This window comes from Engystomops pustulosus, chromosome 5 (genome assembly GCF_040894005.1).
Source record: "Engystomops pustulosus chromosome 5, aEngPut4.maternal, whole genome shotgun sequence".
Lineage (NCBI taxonomy): Eukaryota > Metazoa > Chordata > Amphibia > Anura > Leptodactylidae > Engystomops > Engystomops pustulosus.
Window position 1 is genome coordinate 72,724,095 of NC_092415.1, and position 24,355 is coordinate 72,748,449.

The 24,355-nt window shown below is 40.7% G+C and overlaps 1 protein-coding gene across 4 annotated transcripts in view; it reads left to right on the forward strand.

The window, feature by feature from the left end:
- The window catches only part of ZNF236 (zinc finger protein 236), a 95,654-nt gene that overhangs the window by 36,608 nt on the left and 34,691 nt on the right, over nucleotides 1-24,355 (forward strand). For all 4 annotated transcript variants that reach the window (XM_072152357.1, XM_072152359.1, XM_072152360.1 and 1 more), the window contains exons 12-21: nucleotides 3,123-3,326; nucleotides 12,363-12,507; nucleotides 15,131-15,391; nucleotides 17,218-17,459; nucleotides 18,382-18,483; nucleotides 18,565-18,716; nucleotides 19,230-19,333; nucleotides 19,484-19,635; nucleotides 22,030-22,248; nucleotides 23,189-23,477. In XM_072152357.1, coding sequence (XP_072008458.1) covers nucleotides 3,123-3,326; nucleotides 12,363-12,507; nucleotides 15,131-15,391; nucleotides 17,218-17,459; nucleotides 18,382-18,483; nucleotides 18,565-18,716; nucleotides 19,230-19,333; nucleotides 19,484-19,635; nucleotides 22,030-22,248; nucleotides 23,189-23,477 — 1,870 coding nt within the window. The remainder of the gene's footprint in view (nucleotides 1-3,122; nucleotides 3,327-12,362; nucleotides 12,508-15,130; nucleotides 15,392-17,217; nucleotides 17,460-18,381; nucleotides 18,484-18,564; nucleotides 18,717-19,229; nucleotides 19,334-19,483; nucleotides 19,636-22,029; nucleotides 22,249-23,188; nucleotides 23,478-24,355) is intronic.

Sequence of the window (24,355 nt, forward strand, 5' to 3'; positions counted from 1 at the left end):
ATTTATGACTTCTAGGGAAAGGGGGGTGATTTAAATTTTTCAAGTTTTTTTTTACATTTATTTAGTCTTTTTCAAACTTTTTTTTTATTTTTACTATTTTTCAGACCCCCTAGGGTGCTTTAACCCTAGGTTGTCTGATCCTACCATATACTGCCACATACAGTGTGACAGTATATGGGGATTTTTCTCCTCATTCATTACAATGTGCAAATCGGGGCTGTCATGGTAACCGATCGCCGCTCCCTGATGACGTCATAGGGAGCGATTTTATCTTTACCAAATTTTTTTTTTGGTAAAGCAATTGTGGGTGTTACCGGTAAGTGTTTGCTGCAATATGCAGCAAAGACTTACCAGCTATGGAGAGGGCTCATCCCGTGAGACCTCTGCAACCACCCGCAGCTGATGTACAACGGCGCGTAACAGTATGGCGCACGTCAGGAAGGGGTCAAAAAAAGAATCTAGGGGAAAAAAGGAAAGACATTTCTGGATATCTTTTAATGTGCCCAATACAATTTTGTTTTAATAGTGCAGTGATTTTGAGCCCAAAAAGTATCTTTTACTAATTTTTTCTCTTTACTTTGCATGCTAATTTTTATACAAAAAATAAAGATGTACAGTGGAGTCCTCCGCCGCTGAAGCCACCATCTCGAATTGCTGTCTGTGTATGTACAGTACAGACCAAAAGTTTGGACACACCTTCTCATTCTAAGGCTACATTCACACTAACGTATGGAGGACGTATATACGGCCGACGTATAAACGTCCTCCACAGACGGCAATGGGCACACGGCACCCTACGGGAGCAGTACGGTGCCGCACACTGTCCTATCTTTACCCGTAGTACGGCGCCGTGCGCCATTACTTCCTATGGAGAGGAGCGGGGGTGAGCTGCGCTCACCTCCTTCTCCTCTCCCCGTGCACTGCCGTTGCCCGCTATGGTACGGTACGGGCGGGCAACGGCAGTGTGAATATAGCCTAAGAGTTTTCTGTATTTTCATGACTATAAAAAATTGTAGATTCACACTGAGGGCATCAAAACTATGAATTAACACATGGAATTATATACTTAAAGGAAACCTACCACCACAAATCTACCCATAAAGGTAGATTGGGTGGTAGGTGGATCAATGGGACGTGAGGATAGCCCTTTTAAGGGCTAATCCTCACGTCCCCACACTTTTTTGATAACTTTTATTATCCCTATATTCAAATTTACTTATGCGGCTACTGGGACGTGGAGTAGCCGCATCTGAGGTTACACGAGGCGGCTACTCCACGCCCCGGTAGCCACTTTACCCCTCCTACTCACCCATCTTCGGCGCGCAGCTCCGCGTAGCTGCGCGCCCTCGTCCGGCGATCCTGCCGTCTGCGCATGCGCAGAAGAGCAGGCCCGCGCCTGAGCGCTCACTGCTCCGAAACAGGCGCGGGCCTGCTCTTCTGCGCATGCGCAGACGGCAGGATCGCCGGACGAGGGCGCGCAGCTACGCGGAGCTGCGCGCCGAAGATGGGTGAGTAGGAGGGGTAAAGTGGCTACCGGGGCGTGGAGTAGCCGCCTCGTGGAACCTCAGATGCGGCTACTCCACGCCCCAGTAGCCACATAAGTAAATTTGAATATAGGGATAATAAAAGTTATCAAAAAAGTGTGGGGACGTGAGGATTAGCCCTTAAAAGGGCTATCCTCACGTCCCATTGATCCACCTACCACCCAATCTACCTTTATAGGTAGATTTGTGGTGGTAGGTTCCCTTTAACAAAAAAGTGTGAAACAACTTAAAATGTGTCTTATATTCTAGGTTCTTCAAAGTAGCCACCTTTTGCTTTGATTACTGCTTTGCACACTCTTGGCAGTCTCTTGCTGTCCCTTGTTTCCCTCGTGTCCTCCCAGCCTCCTAACATCAAGTTCCATGTAAATGCATCTCTTCTTCATCTCTTTCCCCCCAGCCTCCTAACATCCAGTCGCCTATGACGTGTGATGTGGACATGTGACCAGCTCACATAGCAGCCATCTTGAGTCTTGTGTCTCCACATTTTTCTGCAATGGGGATCAGAATTTTAAATAACAACTAATTACATATTCGCTTATAGTTTAATATTAATTATGCTTATACCTCTAAAAACTGCTGCCATCTGCTGCTTTATTTCACCAGCACATATTCCTGCAGCATAAAAAGGATGAAAGCATATATATGATGTAGTGAAGAAGAAAATGACTACTACAAATTGTCACAAACCTCTCAAAACCTTGCTCTTGGCCACAGAACCCAGGATTGATGGAATTATAATGTCAAGGGCTATAGAGAAAAATGCATTATTTAATTTGCCTTAAAAGTATCCCATCAGTCTGTCAGAGAGCATGGTAGAAAAGTAAAATGACTCCGATCTTTCAACATACCCTTATATTAAGTTGTCATGTATAAAATCATGCTGGAGAGTGAACTCTGTGTAATATGAATAGCTTCACAAAGCTCCAGCTTAGACAAATATTAATGTTAGATATTCATGGCTTTAACCTTTTTTATTTAATATATTTAATATAGGTCTTTTTACTAGTCTTCATTTAGTGTTCTGTATCATGAAAAAGTAGCCTTCAATTGAACAAGGCAAATGATAGAAGTACAGGCTTTTACTACAGCGCTAAAGGGGAAAACCTTCTGTTTTCCTCCCAACTTCCTCAGTAGACCCTTAAACCCAATCCTTGTGTCAGTTCCTCGGCTGCTCAAGCATATCTGCTTGATTATAATATTATATATATTATATTATATAGGTGGTCTTCTCACTTCCCTAATAATTCTAGTGGTCCCCTTGCTAAACAGATCTATCCCTGTCTTCAGCAGCAGACAGGCACCGTAACGGCATCACAAAAGAGCCATATATTTCTCTTGTTGTATTTTATCATAGACATTATATGAAATATATTTCTGTAACGTTGTAGGGGTGTTGACTTATTAAGAGTGAATAATTTGTGTATAATATTTACTGACTGTTTCATTTCTGTATTGTATTGGCCATATTAGAATACACTTCAATAATGTGGACTTGGGCTATATACATGTACTGTACAGTCCTGTTTTTATTATTTCATTTGTATCTTTTTTTATCTTTTTGTGTGCTTTTCTTTTTAGGTGTTCGACCTTTTGCGTGCCCCCATTGTGATAAGAAGTTTCGCACTTCAGGACACAGGAAAACACACATTGCCTCACATTTTAAGCAGTGTGAGTTAAGAAAGCTACGACAACAGCGCAAACCTGGCAAAGTACGTTCTGGGAAGACCAACGTTCCTGTGGCAGAAATCCCACTGCAAGAGCCAATTCTCATCACTGACCTTGGTAAAGTATCCTATGCATTATGCAGAGCTTCTCTGGAGAGACTAAAGCTGTCTTTACTATAAGTTAGACGGTACTCAGCCGTCTTTCCCCTGTAAATTGGGAACTCTCTCCTGTCAGCAATGTGCAGAGGAGTACAGGAAGGGTGTCACTCAATTACAATTATATTGTATCATCTTACATTAAGGAGCTTCTTATAGTCCAATATATGCAGGTGCTGGTGGCAGGCAGTATGACTACTAAGGGGCCAGCAGGCAGTGTGACTACTGGAGGGTGGCAGGCTGTGTGACTACTGGGGGCCAGCACTGTGACTACTTGAGGCTGGCACTGTGGCTATTGTTGGCAAGAATTGTGACTACTGGGGGCCGGCACTGTGGCTACTGTTGGCCAAAATTAGGTGTACTGATGGCAAGAATTAGGACTACTGGCTACTGTGGGTCAGACACTGTGACTAGTGGCTGCTGGAGGCAAGCACTGTGACTAGTGGCTGCTGGAGGCAAGCACTGTGACTAGTGGCTGCTGGAGGCAAGCACTGTGACTAGTGGCTGCTGGAGGCAAGCACTGTGACTAGTGGCTGCTGGAGGCAAGCACTGTGACTAGTGGCTGCTGGAGGCAAGCACTGTGACTAGTGGCTGCTGGAGGCAAGCACTGTGACTAGTGGCTGCTGGAGGCAAGCACTGTGACTAGTGGCTGCTGGAGGCAAGCACTGTGACTAGTGGCTGCTGGAGGCAAGCACTTTGACTAGTGGCTGCTGGAGGCAAGCACTGTGACTAGTGGCGGAATGCATAGAGGAGCTGAGCCGGTGCCGCTGCCGGCTCCATAGACTCAGCGGTCACGTGACTGCCTGGTCTAAAGGGGTTAATTAGAGGTACTGTGTCTAATTAGACCCAGTCCAGCTCTAAACAGAGTCCCCAGTGACAGGTGGGCATTTCCCCTGTAACTGAGGCTCTTATAGATGGCTCAGTTACAGGGGAAAACTTGTAAAAGAAAAAGGTGAAAATGTCCCCTAGGGGTCTTTTATGACCTCATGGGGGACATATAAAGTAAAAACACACACACACAAAAATATTAACCTAATTAACCTTAATGGAGTATACTAGTGGGGACAAATGTGTGGACATTATATTTGTGCACCTCATCCTCATAAAGCGACTCTGAGGAACCCCCAAAAAGGCACTTTCGTAGTAGTGCTGGAGTGCCTGGGACTTCTGAAGTACCTAGGTACAAGGACAAGGGAGGTCACCTCGTGATTTTTGGGGGGTTTGTCTCCCGTGGCAGCAGCTGGTCACAAGATGACATAATGGATATTTTGTACAATGCACTATCCATTATGCATCATCCTTGGGGTCCACCTGTGGGGGTTAAAATGCTTACTACGCCCCCAGATTAATGTGTAGCGACCTCTAATTCTCAGAAGTTTCTACTGTACTGATCCCTAAGGGCATCTACAAATGTTTTATAGTGCCAAAAAAAGAGAAATGTCGGTACTCCAAATGCCATTCTCTTCCAAGCACTGTCGTGTCTACATCTTGTAGATTGTTGCCACATACCCGGGAGAACCTGCATGATGATTTTTGGGGTGTTTGTCTCCAGTGGCATGAATTGGGTAAAATACTTTTGACACTACAATGACAAATTTAGAGAAATTGCAAAGCAAATGTTACTCGAAACCATTCAATTTGTGTTACATTTGAGCCAGGATCTTATGGGTTAAAATGCTCATACAACCCTAAATAAATTCTTTGAGGGTTGCCCTTTTTTAAAATGGGGTCACTGCTCGGGGGTTTCTATTGTACTGGTACCTCAGGGGCGCCCCAACACCAGTGTAGTGAAGAGGGTGCTCCAAAAGCTAGATTTTGCTTGTACGTTCTCAGGCATCGCCATACCAGTAGTAACCCACAGAATGACTTTTGGGGTGTTTATCCACAGTGGCATGAGTTTGGCTGAATACATTTCTTCCTACTTTGGCACATTTGAGAAAACAATGCAATTTTTACACTGCCCCCTTCATTTTGTATTACATTTGGCCCAGCATCTCGGGGGTTAAAATGTTCATACAACCCTAGATAAATTCTTTGGAGGGTGCCCTTTCCTAAAATGGGATCACTATGGGGGGGGGTTGTCTATTGAACTGGTACCTCAGGGGCACCCCAACATCAGTCTATTGACAAGGGTGCTCCAAAAGCAAAATTTTGCTTCTTCCCATCTCAGCCTTGCCCCAGCCTGTCAGCCGTGTCCCCAGCCTGTCAATTTTTGGCACATGTGTGGTATATCCACAGAATGATTTTTGGGGTGTTTGTCTAAAGTGACAGGAGTTGGGCACAATATATTAGGCACTAAAATGATTTTTTTTTAGATAAAAATGTAATTTTTAATATGCACCATTTACTTTGCACTAAATTTTGACCATAATATTGGTGGTTAAAATGCTCGACACAACCCCAGATAAATTCTTTGAGGGGTCTAGTTTCCAAAATGGTATAATTTCTCGGGGGTTTCTGCACCATTTACTTTGCATTAGATTTTGACCAGCATGTTGGGGGTTGAAATGCTCGGCACAACCCCAGATAAATTCTTTGAGGGGTGTAGTTTCCAACATGGTATAATTTCTCTGGGGGTTCTATTTCACAGGTATCTCACGGGCCCTGCGAACATGACATGGCACTCCAAATCCAAACGTGGAAACGGAGCTGCAAGAGCAAAATTTTGCTCCTTCCCTTCTCAGCCCTGCTGTGTGCCAAGCCTGTCAATTATTGGCACATGTGTGGTATTGGTGTACTCTAGACAACCCGCAGAATGATTTTTGGGGTGTTTGTCTAAAGTGGCATGGGTGGGACACAATATATTATGCACTAAAATGACATTTTTGAGATAAAAACACATTTTTTACTCTGCACCATTTACTTTGCATTAGATTTTGTCCCGCATGTTGGGGGTTAAAATGCCAACCCCCCCTTCCCCGACCCCAGATAAATTCTTTGAGGGGTCTAGTTTCCAAAATGGTGACATCTCTGGGAGTTTTCTATTGTACTGTTACTTCAGGGGCTCTTCAAGTACACTGTGGCACCACAAAACATTTGCAGCCAAATTAGCCACCAAAAACCCAATAGAACTAACTCTGTTCTGGACATCGTTGTGTGATAAAAAAAAGCAGTTGACATCCACATGTCTGGTATTTCCGTACTTGGAAGAAGCAGGGCAAAAATTTTGGGATGTATATTTGCCTAAAATTCCTTTTGAATGTGTCCGTTTTAGGGCTAAATGAGAATAATCTTATTCAAAAATTGAAATGTCAAAATTTCCAATACATCTTTGTTTGCTTCCAGGGAAAGATTTAAAGGGTTAACCTACTTCTTAAATGCTGATTTGAATAGTTTGAGATGTTAGGTTCATAAAATGGTGTTACTTGTGGGTGTATATAGTACATAATCCTTTGTAGGTCACTTGAATTGGTCACCAAAAATTGTGCATTTTTCAAAATGTTGCTGCTAAAACTTGAAACCTTCTCAGATCTGTAAAAAAAAATGTAAATGTAAAACAAATTATGGAAATAAAAAGAAGACCAATGGCAAAAGCTTTCTAAAGTAAAATTGTGGTATGACTTTTTGTCAAAAGATTAGAACATTTGAAACTTTGAAAATTGTCATGTTTTTCAAATTTTTCCTAAATTATTGAATTTTTACCCCACATAAAAGAAACTGATCACCGAAATGACACTACTAACATAAACTACAATGCCTCATGAGAAAACATTCTCTAAATCACAGGGATATCTTGTGTGAAAAGTTATTACCCCAGGAATGCTGGGTCAAAAAAAAAAAAAAGACTGAGCATTAACTTGCAACCAAGCTCTGTCATTAAGGAGTTAAGATCTATAACTCAATAGTAAGTCTTAGGAGCTGTATAAACAATTTAATTCATAATTAGCTAAATGAGTATTTAAAATTCTAGGCTAGAAGACTATAAAGCTGTAAAAATGTAAATTAAATCACTTTAAGATACAAAAAGGTTGATTTAAATATTATATTAATATAAAGTGTATTTTATATATTATAATTGCTGAATTTTTTTTCTTTTTTTTCGTGATGGGACAAATTTCTCCCTCCCAAGGTGGAGAGCCTGTTGTTAAAATTTGAATCCCAACCCTTCATTAAAGGGGTTGTCCGATTCTTTTGAAAATCTTGCAGGCGGGCTGGGGAGGTAAGATTTTAAAAAAACAAAGCCATACTTTTGCACCGGGGTCCCGTGCTGTCAGCTCGCTGATCTGTGCCGCTGTTTGGTTAGAGGGGCACAGAAGCTCCGCTGAGTTCGGCTTATGGCTGGGTGCGCCCACCTGTCCCTATTCCCAGGACTGTATCATGTGCTGAGATATGGGGCGAATGGACATGGGAGGCCAGAAGCCAAACTCAGGGGAACTTCCAATCTCCTGTAAACAAACATGGGCACAGACAAGCGAGACGGCGGCACAGGGCAGTGGTTGCTTACCTCCCCAGCCCACCTGCAAGATTTTAAAGAGTCGGACAACCCCTTTAATAGATGTATGCCAGTAACATTTTAGACATTGTGACAAAAATGAATTGGCAAGATAACCTATATCATGAAGACATAAAGAAAATGAGGGAAAACAACAAAGCTGGCGTCTTATCAAGACTGTTGCTAGGTAACAAGCACAAGAGATGTGACACAGAAGAACAAAGCAAGTGAAGTAAAAAACATAAAGATTGAATAATACAAATCATTATAGAGCATTAAGTCTAACAACAGACCCGGGAAATGAGACTGGTTCATTACGGCAGTCTGATATAAGATCTAAACATAGCCCCATGATGAAAAGATGATAGAATTATTTATTAAATGTAAGCCCAGATAAATGGTAACCCTTTAATTCAAGATACAGAACTACAATTTTTTAAAGGGAGTCCACCCGCTCCCAAGTAAAAGCTGCATTGTGTATGGCACTTTATACATTTTCTAGACATAACTCCTACAGACCTATTTGCCAGTCATTCTGGAAGACTCTGTTCTTACCTGTAACTTGAGTTTTAACCACTTAAGCCCATTTTGAGTTTTGCTTTCCATTTTCACTCCTCACTTTCACTTTTTTTTTTTTTTCACTTTCCGTGTACAGAGCTGGATAAGGGCTTGTTTTCTGTCTAACAGACTGTACTTCTCGGTGATGGTTTATAGTATTCTATGCCGAAGTTAGAAAAAGTTACAAATATGGCATTCACTGTGTGCTACAAATCACACCTCTCTTTTATTCTTTGGGTTGTTACAAATTTATATAGGTTTTATTATGCTTAAGATTTTAAAAAAATGAAAATCTTTTTGTACCAAGAAAATCTTCATTTTGCCATATTTTGCAATTTAATTATTATGAAATAACTTTTTCGTACTTCAGTGTACAGAGTAGGGCTGCACCAATGCTAGAATCTTGATTGTGCTGCTATATCCGATAATATATATTAATACCGATCATGGGTGTAAAACTTTGATTGCCACTGGCAAAGCTGCTGGCAGCACTAAGCAGGCGCCACCATATTGAGTTTATATAAGACTCAAGGCTGTCATTTTTGCAGATCTGTTACAATGTGGTGGTGGCACTTTGTAACAGATCATGTGAAAACTCCACAAATGTGGAAAATCTCATCATATATGCAAAAAATTGGGTACAGCACCAAATTATAGTAAATGGGTTAATCCAAATCGCTATAAACAGGAGTTGAATCCAAAATGAGAAACACGGCCTTCAACAAACGACTTTGAGGTATATGTATAGTATATATGTTTTCATTTTTCAAATAACTCAAAATGGGCATTATAAATGAATTTCCTAGTGTGTGATGGTAGTTTTGATATACAGTATAAGGCCCCATTGCACACGACCGTCTGGGTGACAAATGTACGGCCACAGATATCCTATAGGTGGCAATGGCCACAGAAGTCCTAGCTTTCCCCGTGTTACGGCCTGTACGCAGTGGATCTCTATGGAGAGGGTAGGGTTTACCCCTCTTCCTCTCCATGTCGCTATGGTCGGGCAGACATACATTCGTGAGCCTGCAGCCTAATATGTATAATCTCGGGTGCTGATGTCTTGTGGGGGCTAATGTCTTATCAGAGTTGTACTGGGTCTGGATATACTGGGCCTATAGAGCTGGCGGCAGCTCCAGCTCCTGTATTCCCTTCAGGGGCTGAAGTAGAGAAAGGAGAAGGCAGAAGCGGTAATAAACAGCTGGAGACTTGGTCCTGCTTCCGTGATTAGTATAGGAGCAGGTGACACATGAGACCCGCTGACATCTTTGGATTTCTGAATGCTCTATTAAGCTTGTTGTAGGACAGAATTGAAGAGTTTTTTGGCAACGGATATACCTCAATAAAGGACGTTTAATGAAGGCCGGTGTTTCTCATGCTTGATTCAACTCCAGTTTATATGTCGTGACACAACATACTCTGGAAAACACATTTTGGTGAATTCAAAAATTCCCCTGTATTTTGCATTGCTTATTTAATACAATTTGTGTCTGACTTGCTAAGATGTCTGGATCATCATGAACGCTTCTTTTTGCTTTTTGTTTAACATCATTTGAAACCGTAACTGCATCGAAAACCCGCAGATGTATAGATATCCGTACAAGTTCACAGTTCCATATTTTAGATCACCCTGATAATAAAAGGTCACAGTGCATACACCATTAACTATTAGTAAGGCGGCTACTGACTTTTTTCCATTTTGAAAATAAAATCAGTGAGAGTTTTATTGGCATAATTTACTAAACTATTATATGTATGGGTGGAGAAAGCTTTAAATATACATGCTTAACATTAAATATGGATCAAAACAGATGGGGCTGTAAACTGTATCATTACCAGCTTTATATCCCAAATTACTTTTTATTTTTCATGTTTAAGAATTGCTGAACCTCTTTTTTTGTGCAGTGAAATGCTGAGAGATAGTAATTTGAACTTTAATTTAACTTCCTCAAAAAAAGTTTTTATACTCAATCGGGAGAAATTCATTACTTTACAGTTCTTTAAAGGTCCTACCACAGCATTTTAAATGGGTGTGTACTGACTGAGCCATTGCCATATCTTGTTTTGTTTCAGGGGTGTAACTTGGAGAGGCTAGGCCACAAAGCAGATTTCTGTATGGGGCACCCCTTCACCTTAAAACAAAAAATGTATACATATTTGTACATTCACATGTTCATACACTCATATACACACATAAAGTTCTAGACTGCACATACAAACAGTATATACACACCTTTCATCATGTATATAGACACATGTAGCACACTTGTACATACAGTACATACTGCTTATAGTCACACATACCGTAAACACAAACATATATACACTACATATATACAGTACATACAGCATATATACACACATACAGCATATAAATATATGCACACATACATACAGGGACCGAAAGGCAACAGCCCGAAGGCACAGCCCAGTCATAATTTATTAATGCCGTGCCCCCGGGCCCATCCCTCTTTGTCCCTGTTAAAGTATCCGCCTACAGGACCTTGGGCGACCTTGCATGACCTTGTTGGCTAAGCTATAGCTGTAGCAAAAAATGGCTCCCCATTATACTCAATACTCAATGCCTAGGTCATTTGAGTGTAAGCACATATCATAACTAACCATAACGCTGTGCAATATACCCAAGCACATCTAGTTTAGTCTTTTCTGTCCAAAGGACTTTAAGAAGTCTTGTGTTTAGTTGCCAACTTGCCAATTTTTTGTTGTAGTTGTCATCTTTTTTTAAATGTTTTATTAATGAATTTGAATTTAATTTATTAATTAACCGGCCCCTGTAGTTCGAAAGCACCTCTCTATCCGATAACTAATGTACATGAATTTACGTCATGTCTGTGAGAGGAAAGGCAAAGACAGCTTACGGTGGCTTTGCACTGCAGTTAAAATAAGCTTCTTCAGCCTATCGAGCTCATACTATGCAGCTGAACATGGAAGCTCCTTAGCAACGCTCAGGATGCTAATTGTACCATCAATCGCTTGAATATGCTTAAAGAGGACATTTTGCCATTCCAAACATCCTAAACTGAACATACCAGCATGTAGGCTCTTGCATCATGATTCGGGGGCACTTTGAATTCTCTTCCTAGCCCCCTCCGTTCCTGAGAGATGAGCCCTGGGATCTGACTATTCCGAGTGCTGTATCGACAGAGAGGAGGAGCTGCAGCCCTCTTGGGGGTGTGTGATTATGCTAAAATACCCTGACACCAACCAATCAGCGGCAGAGGGTGTCAGAGAAGAAATTCCTTTCTAAAGGGCTGAGTACCCACCTAGCAGTGGCTGCACGCTCCTGGCATCATGTGTCTGCACTGCCGGTTCATGCAGCTGCTTGTCTCTGGCAAGCACACGGAACGCTGCATGAGCTCGCAAGATCATACTGTGTTCCAACCTGAAGCAGAGACAAGCAGCTGCATGCACTTGGCAGTGCAAACGCATGATGCCAGGAGCGCGCAGTCACTGCTAGGCGCGTACTCAGCCGTTTAGAAAAGGAATCTATTCTCTGACACCCTCCGCCGCTGATTGGTTGGTGTCAGAGGATTTTAGCATAATCACACACCCCCACCCGGGCTGCAGCTACTCCTCTCTGACAATACAGCACTCGGAATAGTCAGATCCCGGTGCTCATATCTCAGGAACGGAAGGGGCTAGGAGGAAAATTCACTGTGCCCCTGAATCATGATGCAAGTGCCTACATGCTGGTATAATCAGTTTAGAATGTTTGGGGGGTTAAAGGTCCTCTTTAAGATGCAGTTTTAGGGTTTTGTGTAATATCTGTTAGTACTGCCACAATCTGATTTTTGGGATGTCTCTCCTGAGAAGATTGTCAACTATTTTGTTGTTGTCCACTGTTTTGTTGTGAAAAATCTTTCCTTTTGTAGAATGATGGATCTCAAATTGTGTGGAAATGGCCTTCTAGCCTTTCTGCTAAATATAGCACAAATTAACATAACTACACACTGTACCACATATTAATTTTTTTAATTACATTTCCAGGCCTTATCCAGCCCATTCCACGGAACAGTCAGTTTTTTCAGAGTTATTTTATTAACAGCTATACACATGAAGCTGATCGACCCTACAAGTGCTACTACTGTCATCGAGCTTACAAGAAGTCCTGCCACCTCAAGCAGCACATCAGGTAAAAAGAAAGAACAGATAGACAGCAGCATAGATCTGTATTATTAATAAGGTTTATTATTTAAAGTGAAGATCATTTCTGCCCCATCTGAGAGCATGATATGAAAAAGGTGAAAAGCTGGACTTTAAACATAAGTTTATATGATTTGGAGCAGGATGAAAAGTATAAATCTTTAGTGGTATGATCCTCTTACTGTATTTTTTAATTTTACTTCTTATTGTTTTATCAATTCTGGCAGGACATTTAGCACAGACATGGGGGAGGGGGGATTTATTATGGCTTGTACTAGTATATAAGCCTTGATAAGGTCACACTTCCTGGCGCTTGGCCACTTTTTCCCACCTTTCTCAACCTCCACGACAATTGGGTGTCTAGTGGGCATTGTCGTGCTGCACTCCATGTGCAGGCATCAACCAGACAGGTGCCACAAAAGGCCAACTATATTGTTGAAACAAGAAAACAATTTTATTGGTATACATTTAAATTCTCTGAAATGTATTTTCAAACAAGCTGCAATAAGCTAATGTTTGAACTCCCCAAAGTATAGGCCAAACGAACATTGGTGTTAACGGAGTAAATTCGGTAAAAAAGATCTAAAACAATAAAGTGTTGGGCTTTTTGTGCTCAGCAGCTGTTTGTGGCCACTTGTTGCTATATGGTGCGTTACCTATAGCCTCCACCTGTTCCTGGCAAAGGATAGAGCGCAATTCCTGGCACTGTTGGGCACAAGATATATGATGAGACCCGTTGGGTAAATCTTTCCCATTGAGTTTTCTGATGACAACATACAGTGTACATACAGGAAGAACTGTCAATGAGCCTGTGTGGATGTATTAGGTCTCTCACTGTCTGTCGTTGGAGTCCTGTCAGCATTTACTCTGTTTGTACTTAAAAATCCTGCTCTACATCCTAACAACTTATTCAGTATAGTTCAGAGTTCAATTTCTTTATCTCTATCATATTATCTTCTCATATAGGACAGCATCTAACAAGTTTACATCTAAACTGCTATAATTAATGTTGGAAAGGAAAGTGCAGTATGGTATACAGGAGGAGGCACAGGCTGATACAGACTGTAATTTTGTGCTAAAAGATTCCGGATAATTTGCCATTTGTGTCATTTATATTGTTATGGCTAAGTCTACAAACAATCATCTGGCCATAGGGAGGAATATTGGGGAGACCACTCCGGTATCAAGATGGCTGCTTCTTAACGTAGAAGAGAAAATCTATAAATGCATAAATTACATGTTACACTGATTCTTTTCCCATACATCTGCTCCTTCTGCTCTATAATATTCTGCCTCTAGATTAAACTATATGTCCATTGCAATAGCTGTGAAAAGCAGTGAAATTGTTACAATATGGTATACCCTATATGAGTGAAATTCTACATATTAGTGATCTTCTTGCCATGACATCACATAAATTCAGATCTGGACAAATTACAGGTCATTTTATTGACAAATTTAGTCGCCTTGAACTGAATCCGTTTTGACAAAACAAAGGTGTAGACCAGTGTTCCCCAACCACCGGTCTGCGCCCAGTCTCTGCAAGAACAAAACAATACTTGCCTCCCCCGTTCCCCTGCGGCAGTCTTCTCAACCTTTACTTCATTTCCACGTTAATGCGCTGCTTTATTGTCGGCATGCATGAAGATGTCATTGCTTCATGTCTCCTGACAATAGAGCCATGCACTAATGCAGAAGAGAATTGAAGGAAGAGAAGACTGCTGCAGGGGAACAAGGAAGGTGAGAATTGTTTTTTTTTTTTTGAGGGGGTAGGGGACAATCGAAGGAGAGGGTGGGGCAGATAAAGGAGTGGGGACAATAGAAGTGGGGGGGGGGCGCGCTTCTTCAGGAAATGGGACAATATGCCCTAAGCACACAGAGAATTAAGGTGGGGAATGCAAACATACATTGTTGGCTATGAAACTGTGACACCAGACCGCACCCCCCCCCCCCTATCCACCAGTCCCTGGAAAAATTGTACGTTTACAGCCGGTCCCTGGGCAAAAAAAGGTTGGGGGCCACTGTTGTAGACTGTGTTGGTTAATGGCCCTGGAGAGCTGTGTAACCATACCTTTTGTGTGTGGGTTTTAGTAGCAGCAGCACTTTGTGTCCCTGCCCCTTATGTTGCAGACTTCCGTAACTGTTAAATTTACTCAGGGAATAGGATTTGAACTGTGATCAATGAATAGCTCTCACACGCCAGTGCAATACAGTGCCCCAAGTCCAGCTACAATCCTGGAACATAAATGAATTTTTTTTAAAGACTACTACAACTAACAATACACACAATGGTATGGTCCCACAGCTCTCCATGTCTGCTACCTTACTGTCCACTTAGATATAGCTTCATGTCTCTGCTTGCAGCTTTCTTTGGCTTGGAACCTCACAAGACAAACCGTTAAGTGGCATATTCCAAGCATCTTTACAGTCTTTTCACATGTAACGTGTGGGGCAAGCGTAACGTACAGTAGGAAGGAGGGCTGAGAATGGATGATGTGTTTGGCACATCCCAGATTTTAGATCCTATAGATGCAGAAAACCTTTCTAAAATATTTTAACAAATGCTTCATTATATTCTGGATGGAAAATCAGATTTTTTTTCTGTTTTTTAGGTCTCATACAGGTGAAAAGCCTTTTAAGTGTTCTCAGTGTGGAAGAGGTTTTGCATCATCTGGAGTTTTAAAAGCTCATGTCAGAACTCACACAGGATTAAGATCCCATAAGTGTCCTATATGCAATGGAGCTTTTACAACTGGTGGCAGCTTGCGGCGTCATATGGGGATTCATAATGATTTACGCCCATATATGTGCCCTTATTGTCAGAAAACTTTTAAAACCTCTCTAAACTGCAAAAAGCACATGAAAACTCACAGGTAAATATTAAAGGTTTTTCTATTGGTTCCCATTCTATTATCTAACGTTGCAAATAGTAACTGTGGAAAGTCATTCCCTTCAAAGCACAATTGTTTGTCCTACAGTTCTTCAGATAAAGTGGGGCATCACCTTGGACCCTCTTTACCTCTTTTTTTTTTTTTTTTTTTAAACTGTAATACAAATTACTGTAACTGTAATTACAAATATACCCCCCCCACCCCACCACCACTCCTTAAAAAAAAACCTCTAATGCAGTTTGGGAACAAATATATTGACATTTTTATTAAATTGTTTTTGAGGTTTAATTTTGTTGTAGGATATTTCTATATTTTAAGCTGCGCAATGGACCCTTTGTGTGTGTTATCAAAATGTAATTAAACAAATGGGTAGATTACAGCACCTAAAAAGATTAGCCAAGTTAAGTCTGTTTTAGTTTGGAGAAAGGCCGGCTTAGGGCGTGACCTATTTACTGTGTATGGAAAGATCAATAGCCAGGACAGATATCTAAAACCTAGGGCTCTCACTATAACTCTGGGATCTTGATGACTTTGAGTATTATAGAGTATCTTTATTGGCTTACAATATAACTAACAGGAGCTGTTTTAAATCGCAGCATGGGTGTTTATATCTATGCAGCTATTTTTAGCGCTACTATAAAGCTAGAACAGTACACTTATGTCCCCTAGAGTACAACTAGAATCTAAAAGCTATTCTGTACCAAAGTAAAATTACATCGGAGAGTTTGTTTTTGCTCTTATAAAAGCATCAGTTCTGAGTCCCTCTCCGCTATTTCCTCCTGCTCTAATTACAGCCGCTGTAATTATAAGCCTGGCCACAGACGCTATTGTGTGTATACAGAGTGTACGAAGGTTATTAGGATGTTTGTGTTTTTCATATCTAGTGTACATCTCTTGCAATAATGACTTTCATATGTTGATGAGTACATACAACTCGGGAGATGAAACAAAGGGTCTGTAATGTAAACCACTAGAGTAAACAACTAAATATATCTTTACATAATGGAAAAATGGTAGATGATGTTGACATGTGAAGCCAGACCAAGATCTATTCTCATCTCATCTGAACTCTCTAGCCTTCTACTAGGACTCTTCCAGCAAGATGTCATATATCTTTGGTAGAGAAAATGCGTTTTTTTTTTCAGGACCTGATACTGAGATGATATAAACATTTGTCATTACATTTTTATATTAATTCTGTATAAAAAAAAAAAATCATTACTTTGTTGATAGTGTCCCCCTCCCCCCCAATTTATGTTAAAAAAAAATAAAAATTGTTGATTTGAATAGAAAAAAGGTTCCATTGTTCCAAGCCCCTGGTCGTTAGTCTTCACAAGGCTCCAGGCTGCAGTATAAGAACTCAAAGTTGGCTTTGATTGACTGCACAGTTACTCTAATAGGACTAGTGTTATGTGTATCCCAGCCAGCACCCCCTATGTATGGAGCTGGTAAGCTACTATCTTGGATTCTATAGCACCTAGAATCATGCCACTCTTCTCTGTGGTGAAAGAGAATATAAAGTATGGAACGGTAGGTTTATCCGCGATTGTTAAAATTCTATTGATGGACTCCCTTTACTACAACATGCTGTATCCAGTGTCGGACTGGCCCACCAGAGTACCAGAGGATCCTCCGGTGGCCCCCCAGAAGTGCATCAGAAAACAACATAATTTGGAGGCTGCTAGAGTATATTTCCTGGGGGATAATGAAGAGTGGGCCCCTAAATTGATTTTCTCTGGTGGGCCTAAGGAAACCAGTCCGACACTGGCTGTAGCAGATGGGCTGATGGTGTTTTCTTATTCTTTTAGGTATGAAGTTGCCCACCAGCTTCAGCAACATCAACCAGCACCTTCAGATGAAACGCCTGTAGACCAAATCCATGTGTCTAATCAAATACAAGTAGAAATAGAAGGGACTAGTCTCCACCAGTCGAGCAGTGTGGCTTCACAACAAGAAACCATTTTACAATTAAGCCCACAGCCAGATATTGGCACAGTCTCGCCTGTACTGGAGCAGACTCTTGCTGATCAACCCTTGGAAACTGATGAAGGTAACCCAGTACATATTGTCTGGTATATGTTATCTTGAAGTGTATAATGGGTAGATTTGCACTTACAGTACTCACAAAAAGATGGCTTATGGTTGAAATGAATGAACCTAAAATGGACGTCACAGGTGAACTTTCCTCTCATCATTCTATTAGTCATCTATTTTTCTCATAACTTTTCTCCATATCTTTTATCATTTTTGTGGCTCTTCGTTGTACCCTCTCCAGCTCTTTTTATGGACTGGTGCCTAGAACTGGACAGCATATTCCAGGTTAGGCCGAACCAATGCCTTGTACAGTGGTAATATTCCATACATATCCCGGGAGTCCATACCACTTTTGATACATGACAAGATCCTGCTGGCTTTAGAGACAGCTGATTGACATGTACACCCAGGACCGTCTCAACGAGGGACTCTCCCAGATTGACTCTATGACTATTAGTCCCCAGGTGCATAAATGTCCCTTTGTGAAGATAATTTCCCATAAATGAAGTTGAATCTCCACAATCTTGAGAATGAGGATCCCAAGTCCTGTTTGAGATTGCCGACCAGTGTACTCTCTGTTCATCATTCCTCTATAGATGAACGGAGTGGCGGTGTACATGCTTGACTGTCTCCATTCAGGTGGGGGAACAAATTCCACCAGTTTTTATGATGAGTGGGGATTCCAAAAGCCAGATCCCTACTTATCAAGCAGTTACTGCTATCCAATAGATAGGTCAACCCTTATAATTCCAGTATCTCCTCTTATTAAAGAGTTCTTTGGAGCATCTTTTAACCATTTATTTGGAAAATACAACACTAATGTCTAATTACATTTTGGAAAAGATGAGGTGCACAAAGTGTGGAGACCATATAGCCACAAAATAAAGCATACATGACATTATTATGTTTTCCTCACCATCTTTTTATCCATTTTTCAGATAGATTTGTTACTTCCCAGCATGCATTGCAAGAGAATATTGGCCAGTATGAGACCCCGGTATTGGCACCACAGCCATTTGACCAGCAGGGGCTTTCTCAAGGTACACAGTTTACCAGTATGGACAATTGAAGTCATTGTATGTGGTTTTGTTATGTCTGTTAGTAATATGTCATTTCTCTAGGTTTTACTGTAACTGATGGATTTAGTCAACCAACAGCGTTCTCTTCTGTGCAACAGCTGCAGGATTCTAGTACCCTGGAATCTCAGGCTCTCTCAACTAGTTACCAACAGCCAGCACTTATGGAGGTGCCCACTTCAGAAGCCATAAACGTGGTGAGCCTGCATACACCACATTATCTACGCTAACTGCTCATCTGCTTCCATTTTTATAACTGACTAAAATCACGTTTTCTTTTATAATTTGGTAGAATGCCATTACTGTTTAGCAAAAACTCAGCTGTGCATAATTGGGCTAACTTTTTCATGATAGACATCCATAAATCTTATCTTATGTTTATTTACCATAAATACATTTTCAAATTTTGGCAAATACTTTGTGTACTACATAATAAGTTTTTTTTTTTTAAATGAAAATTCACTTTCCATCCATTTGTACTATATTTTGCAGTAGTAACAGTAGCGAGAATGACTACCCAGTGAATTTTCAAAATAAAACACTTATAGAAGAACTAATGCATCCTTTTGTTGCAAGTTTGTTTGCAAAAACTTTGACTTTTATCTTCTGTACTTGTTAGGACTAGCCCCTATGTTGCAGTCCTCTGTAAAGATCAGGCTTGAAATCCATTTACTGAGTACAAGTACTTATTCTTCATTTTTGTTTTCTAGACTGCCCGCCTAATTCAGGAGGACACGCAGGAAGAAATTGAACTTCAGACTCAGCGGTCGCAATTTCTCGAATCTACAGAAGATCAAAGCAGACGTGCCTACAGGTCAGTGGTATGAGTATACTGAATAGGTTGTTTATAGAGACAGAAAGGTGCCTAATGTCTATGACTGCTGTATCGTTCTTCATTTCCTCTAATTCATGGCTAATGCTGTAATGTAACTGTAAATTCCCACAACATGCTTTTCTAATACAGATGTGAATACTGTAATAAAGGTTTCAAGAAGTCCAGTCATTTGAAGCAGCATGTACGATCACATACTGGAGAAAAACCATACAAGTGCTCTATATGTGGCCGTGGCTTTGTATCCTCGGGAGTACTTAAATCCCATGAAAAGACTCATACAGGTAAAGTGTCCTACAGTAATATATACAGGGTTCACTCAACATTCTGGTAGATTTTGCCTTAGGATTTTAATTTTGAAAACTTTGATATGTAATGAGCAGCATACTTCTCTGACCACATAATTTATCACATTCACGACTGGGGCCTAGAAAGTCCTGTGATGAATCAAGTGATATTAGACATATGGAAATGTGGCTTTTGTTCTTATGCTATGGGGGCTGTGCGGTAGCTTTTTGAGACTTTTTATGGAACTATCAAAAGTTGCAGCACATAAACTGGCGGTGGGGGGTGGGCTGAAGTCAATTTGTGCCAAAACTTGCGCCTAATGGAAAGTTGCAGTACATGAATTCAGTCCTATTGTGAATGCTTGGCTATGCAAGTTTTATAAATTTCTTGCAAGCGGGGTCTATTTTAAAGTGATTTCGCACTGTCTTATGTTCCTTTGGTGCAAACCGAAAGTTGCAAAACAGCAATTGTATCACAACTGTGCCTCCAACGCACACATAGACCAAAAAAGAAAATGTGACATCAACCCCCCACTGTATTTGCAACTTCTTTTAACAGTGGGCTTAGGTTACCATGTTTGCAACATGCAATGTCATTCGTAGACCCTTGTAAACCACATTTTGCATACAATGCCACGGACATTGCACATCTTGTTATACGTGCCATGAGGAGCTGTTCTTTTGATTCCATTGTATATTTAGAAGAGGAGCTTCTTTTTACAAAGTGATTTGGAGCTATTAGCAGTTGGTTCTGAATTTAATGGTATAAGTTAATTAGATATTTATACTTAATTATAAAATAATGTTTTTTAACTTGAGGGACCACTGTGTAGCAACCAAAGGTCACAATAATGCTTGTACAAGTGGCATAGAGACTTATACAGGCAGTTTAATGCAATGAAAGAAAGTTTGACGCAGATAAATCCGCACAACACTTTTTCCTGCTCTCCTGGCGACAGAGCAATGATGCTGATGCTTGAACCCTTCCAATATTAAAGTTCCTTATTCATGGTCAATGGTTGGTGAATATGGAGCTTTTTTATTATTTGGGGGGCTGCTGTGTGCTGTTCTGTTTACTGTCCTGCAGTAAATGAGGGAGATTCACAGGTGGCACAGTGTGAACCACGCTGTAAGGGAGGTGGTAGGGGGTGGCCTTATCCTAGCCCATCTATATGGCCACTTTGTGGAGGAGACGTTGGGCTCGGAGCAGGGCTGACGGAGTTTGCAGTGTATAAGCTGTTTCTAGACAGCAGACGACCATAATGCTTAGCAGGAGGGTCAAAGGTCTGCACATCTGCCCACAAAACAAAGCTGTTCTTCTTTTTTCCCTCAAAAAAAAATCATCAGGCAGATATGAAAGAATTGTTTAACCCCCTTCTGTCTGATTGTTAACAAACTCATGTAGCTCTCATAGTGTTTCTGTCATAGCATGACAACTTTTAGAATTATGCTTATAAGCTTGAAAGCCTCTGATGGGTATCTCTAGAGCCCCTCAATGTTGTAGATTCACAGACTGTTACAATGAGCAGAGCAAAGTTCTCCTCCCCACCTATATTTCTTGCTGGTGCTAGATTACACAGACAAAGGGAGGAAAGAGTGAGACCTGTTCTGTTTATTGTAAAAGCCTCTGAATATGTAGCACTGGGGAGCTTTGGTAAAGACCTTTTAGGCTTATTAGCATAATTGCAAAAGAAAGCAAGCCATAAATGACAAATACAAGAAGACTAGCCCAGCCATGCTGCCAGTATCTATAAGTATATGTCCCTGGTTTGTAATGGTAGATTTTGATGGTAGAGTTTCTTTAATTCACATTACATTTTCTGGCTCCCTGGAAGCAGATATGATGAGTCCTTATGGGGGGGCAGCTGCAGCCTGTGTGTGCCTGTGTCTTCTCATGTTCAATACACATGACAGAAGTAGGGAGGGGAGGGAGCTGCAGGAGTGTAGAGGAGAGGAGAATAACACAGGCACACACAGGCTGCAACCTAGGGACTCGGCTAAGCCTGGTAATGTGAATTAAACTTGTATAAACTAATGAAATGATTCTGAATGTTGACAAAGGCATTTTTAAAATCTGCATAGCATAGATTTTTGGAACCTGTCACCAGCTGAAAGTGACATTCCTGGCGACAGGTTTGCTTTACAGATATATTCACATTTCCATAAGATAATCCACATCACTTTCCACACCAAAATCTGCTGCCAGGCTTTTTTGCTCCTCCTTGGCCAAAATTACTCCTCAAAAATCAAAGAGGAGCATTATTACTCTTAAGGAAAAACTTTAATGGGACCTCTGGTGGCATTAATAATGTTTGTTGCATAGTTTTCATTGCACCTAATATGTGGCATAGATGATCAAACATTGACCAGGTTTTGTACATCTCATTCCAGGGGTTAAAGCTTACAGCTGCACCATCTGTAATGCTTCTTTCACTACAAATGGTAGTCTGACCAGGCATATGTCCACACACATAAGCATGAAGCCCTACAAATGCCCTTTCTGTGACGAGACCTTCAGAACCACTGTGCACTGTAAAAAGCACATGAAGAAGCATCAGAATATTCCTCCAGATCTTGTGTCAGAGAATGAAGGAACAGCAAGAGAGGAAGGTTAGTGGCCTCTGAATAGGTTGACCAATAGGTGACATGTGTCTTTATTTTTACTTTCTTTTTCACAATTTTTTGTGCTTTTTTGACTTTTCAGTTTTGCTATCGTTCCTCAAGTACACCTTGGTCTGCACCTTGTACAGTGTGCCTTTTATACATTTCCAGAAAGCATAATGGAGAAATAGCACAATAGCATAGTAATACTGGTATATATGTAAACCATCAGTTTACTCTCAAGGTGCCATGTGTACAGGAAGAATACATTTTTTTACATTTACTATTATTTTATTCAAAGTTTAATGATAAATTGATGATTTATTAAACAGTTACATTGGGAGTTCACATTCTCTTAAGCATCCTGCTTCTCCATGGTTCTCTAAACCAGTTATTATTTTAACAATCACTGTGGGAAAAACCAGTCAGCAACCCTCGGGTTGTGCCCTGATGGTTGTGTTTGATATTGAAGGTCAGCCGCATTCACTTGACTTGGGAAGAATTGCACACCTGTCATGTAACACATATACAAATTGTCATGGACCTATTAAACCACATTGGGCATTGATTGTCATAGAGGCTGGGCATTGGACTTCCACTGTTCTCTGATTAAATCGGATAGGTGATCAATTTTTATGAAACAGAAAACCCTTTAATTATCATTATTAAAACATATTTCATTTCTTTTAATGGAATCACTGGATTTACTTTCAAAGCCAGAAAAATTATTATGTATAAATTTGCTTTACATAATCCGACAGCTAAACCATACTGTATGTAGTTAGACAAAATTTCTGACAAAGCCAGAATTGTGGCTCGAAAGTGCAGTTACCCCTCCTATGTAGTATTGACTTAAACTATGGGGTTTTTTTCGTACACATTATAAGTATTGACTTCTCTGGTACCCACATAATGACTTATCCGGTACCCACCCATATGCATTAAATAGGTGATGTTTGTCTTGAAGAAGATGAAGATGAAAACGGTGAAAGAAATGGATCACGGAAGTCTCGTCATGAAGTCATAACTTTCACTGAAGAGGAGACGGCTGAGCTGGCAAAGATTCGGCCAAGAGAAGGAGCTACAATCTCAGAGAAGGTGTTGGTCCAGTCTGCAGCAGAAAAAGATCGTATAAGTGAGATTAAGGATAAGCAGGCGGAACTGGAAACTGAGCCCAAGTTTGCCAATTGCTGCACCTTTTGTCCCAAAAGCTTTAAAAAGCCCAGTGACCTGACCAGGTATGACATCTACTTTATATCTCTTCATCTCTGCAATGAGCTTTTTTATGTATGAATTGACATGTTTCGGTTGGGAATATACCGTAAACTTTCTTAAAATGTTGAGTCTAGTTAACCAATTGGAAGAGGGAGAGGAAAAACTGAAAGCAGAAATCTGATTCTTTAGCTGGTATAGGGGTTTCCTGGAAATATACTGTAGTAAATACGTTCAGTGCGTTATAGATAATGAACAGTTTCCAAAATTATACTCTGGTGTTGTTTCTGTACTTGGAGCACTGGGGGAGTGAACTGTGCACAGAGATCTCTCTTTTAGCTGCTCCGCAATCCTATTCTGTGAGTGGAGCTGTGGAGCAGTTCACTACAGAGATCTTACACATGAATGCACCCCTGTTCACCAAGTACTGCAACAATCTGGAAATATAAATCCATTTAGCAGTTCTGCTACTACATGCACAATTCCGTTTTACTCTCCAGCTGGGTGATTGGGTAGGATTTGGCGGCATTTTCTTATGATAATGAAAATAAAAGACATCCCTATTTTGAAGCAGATTTTGTTGTCTCTTTAAAACAGTTTCTTTTTTGAGTTTGTCCTCTGCATTAGAATGATGGAACTTGATATTCATCTGACATTGTTTTCTGAGCTCCTCTACAAGTAGACGTAGATGATTGCATCGCTGTCTGATCTGATCACAGTCGCCGTGCAAATAAATATGTTGCCTGTTACTGCTGCTGATGTTTTAGATAAAAATGGGTCTAGAGTTTCGCTATTCGTTGTTGGAAATGCATGGTCGCTTAGAGAATGTTTTCAATTGATTAGTTTATGCACTCATCTCTGATAATGTTATGGTAATGACATACATGCGCTGCTATCAGGAGGT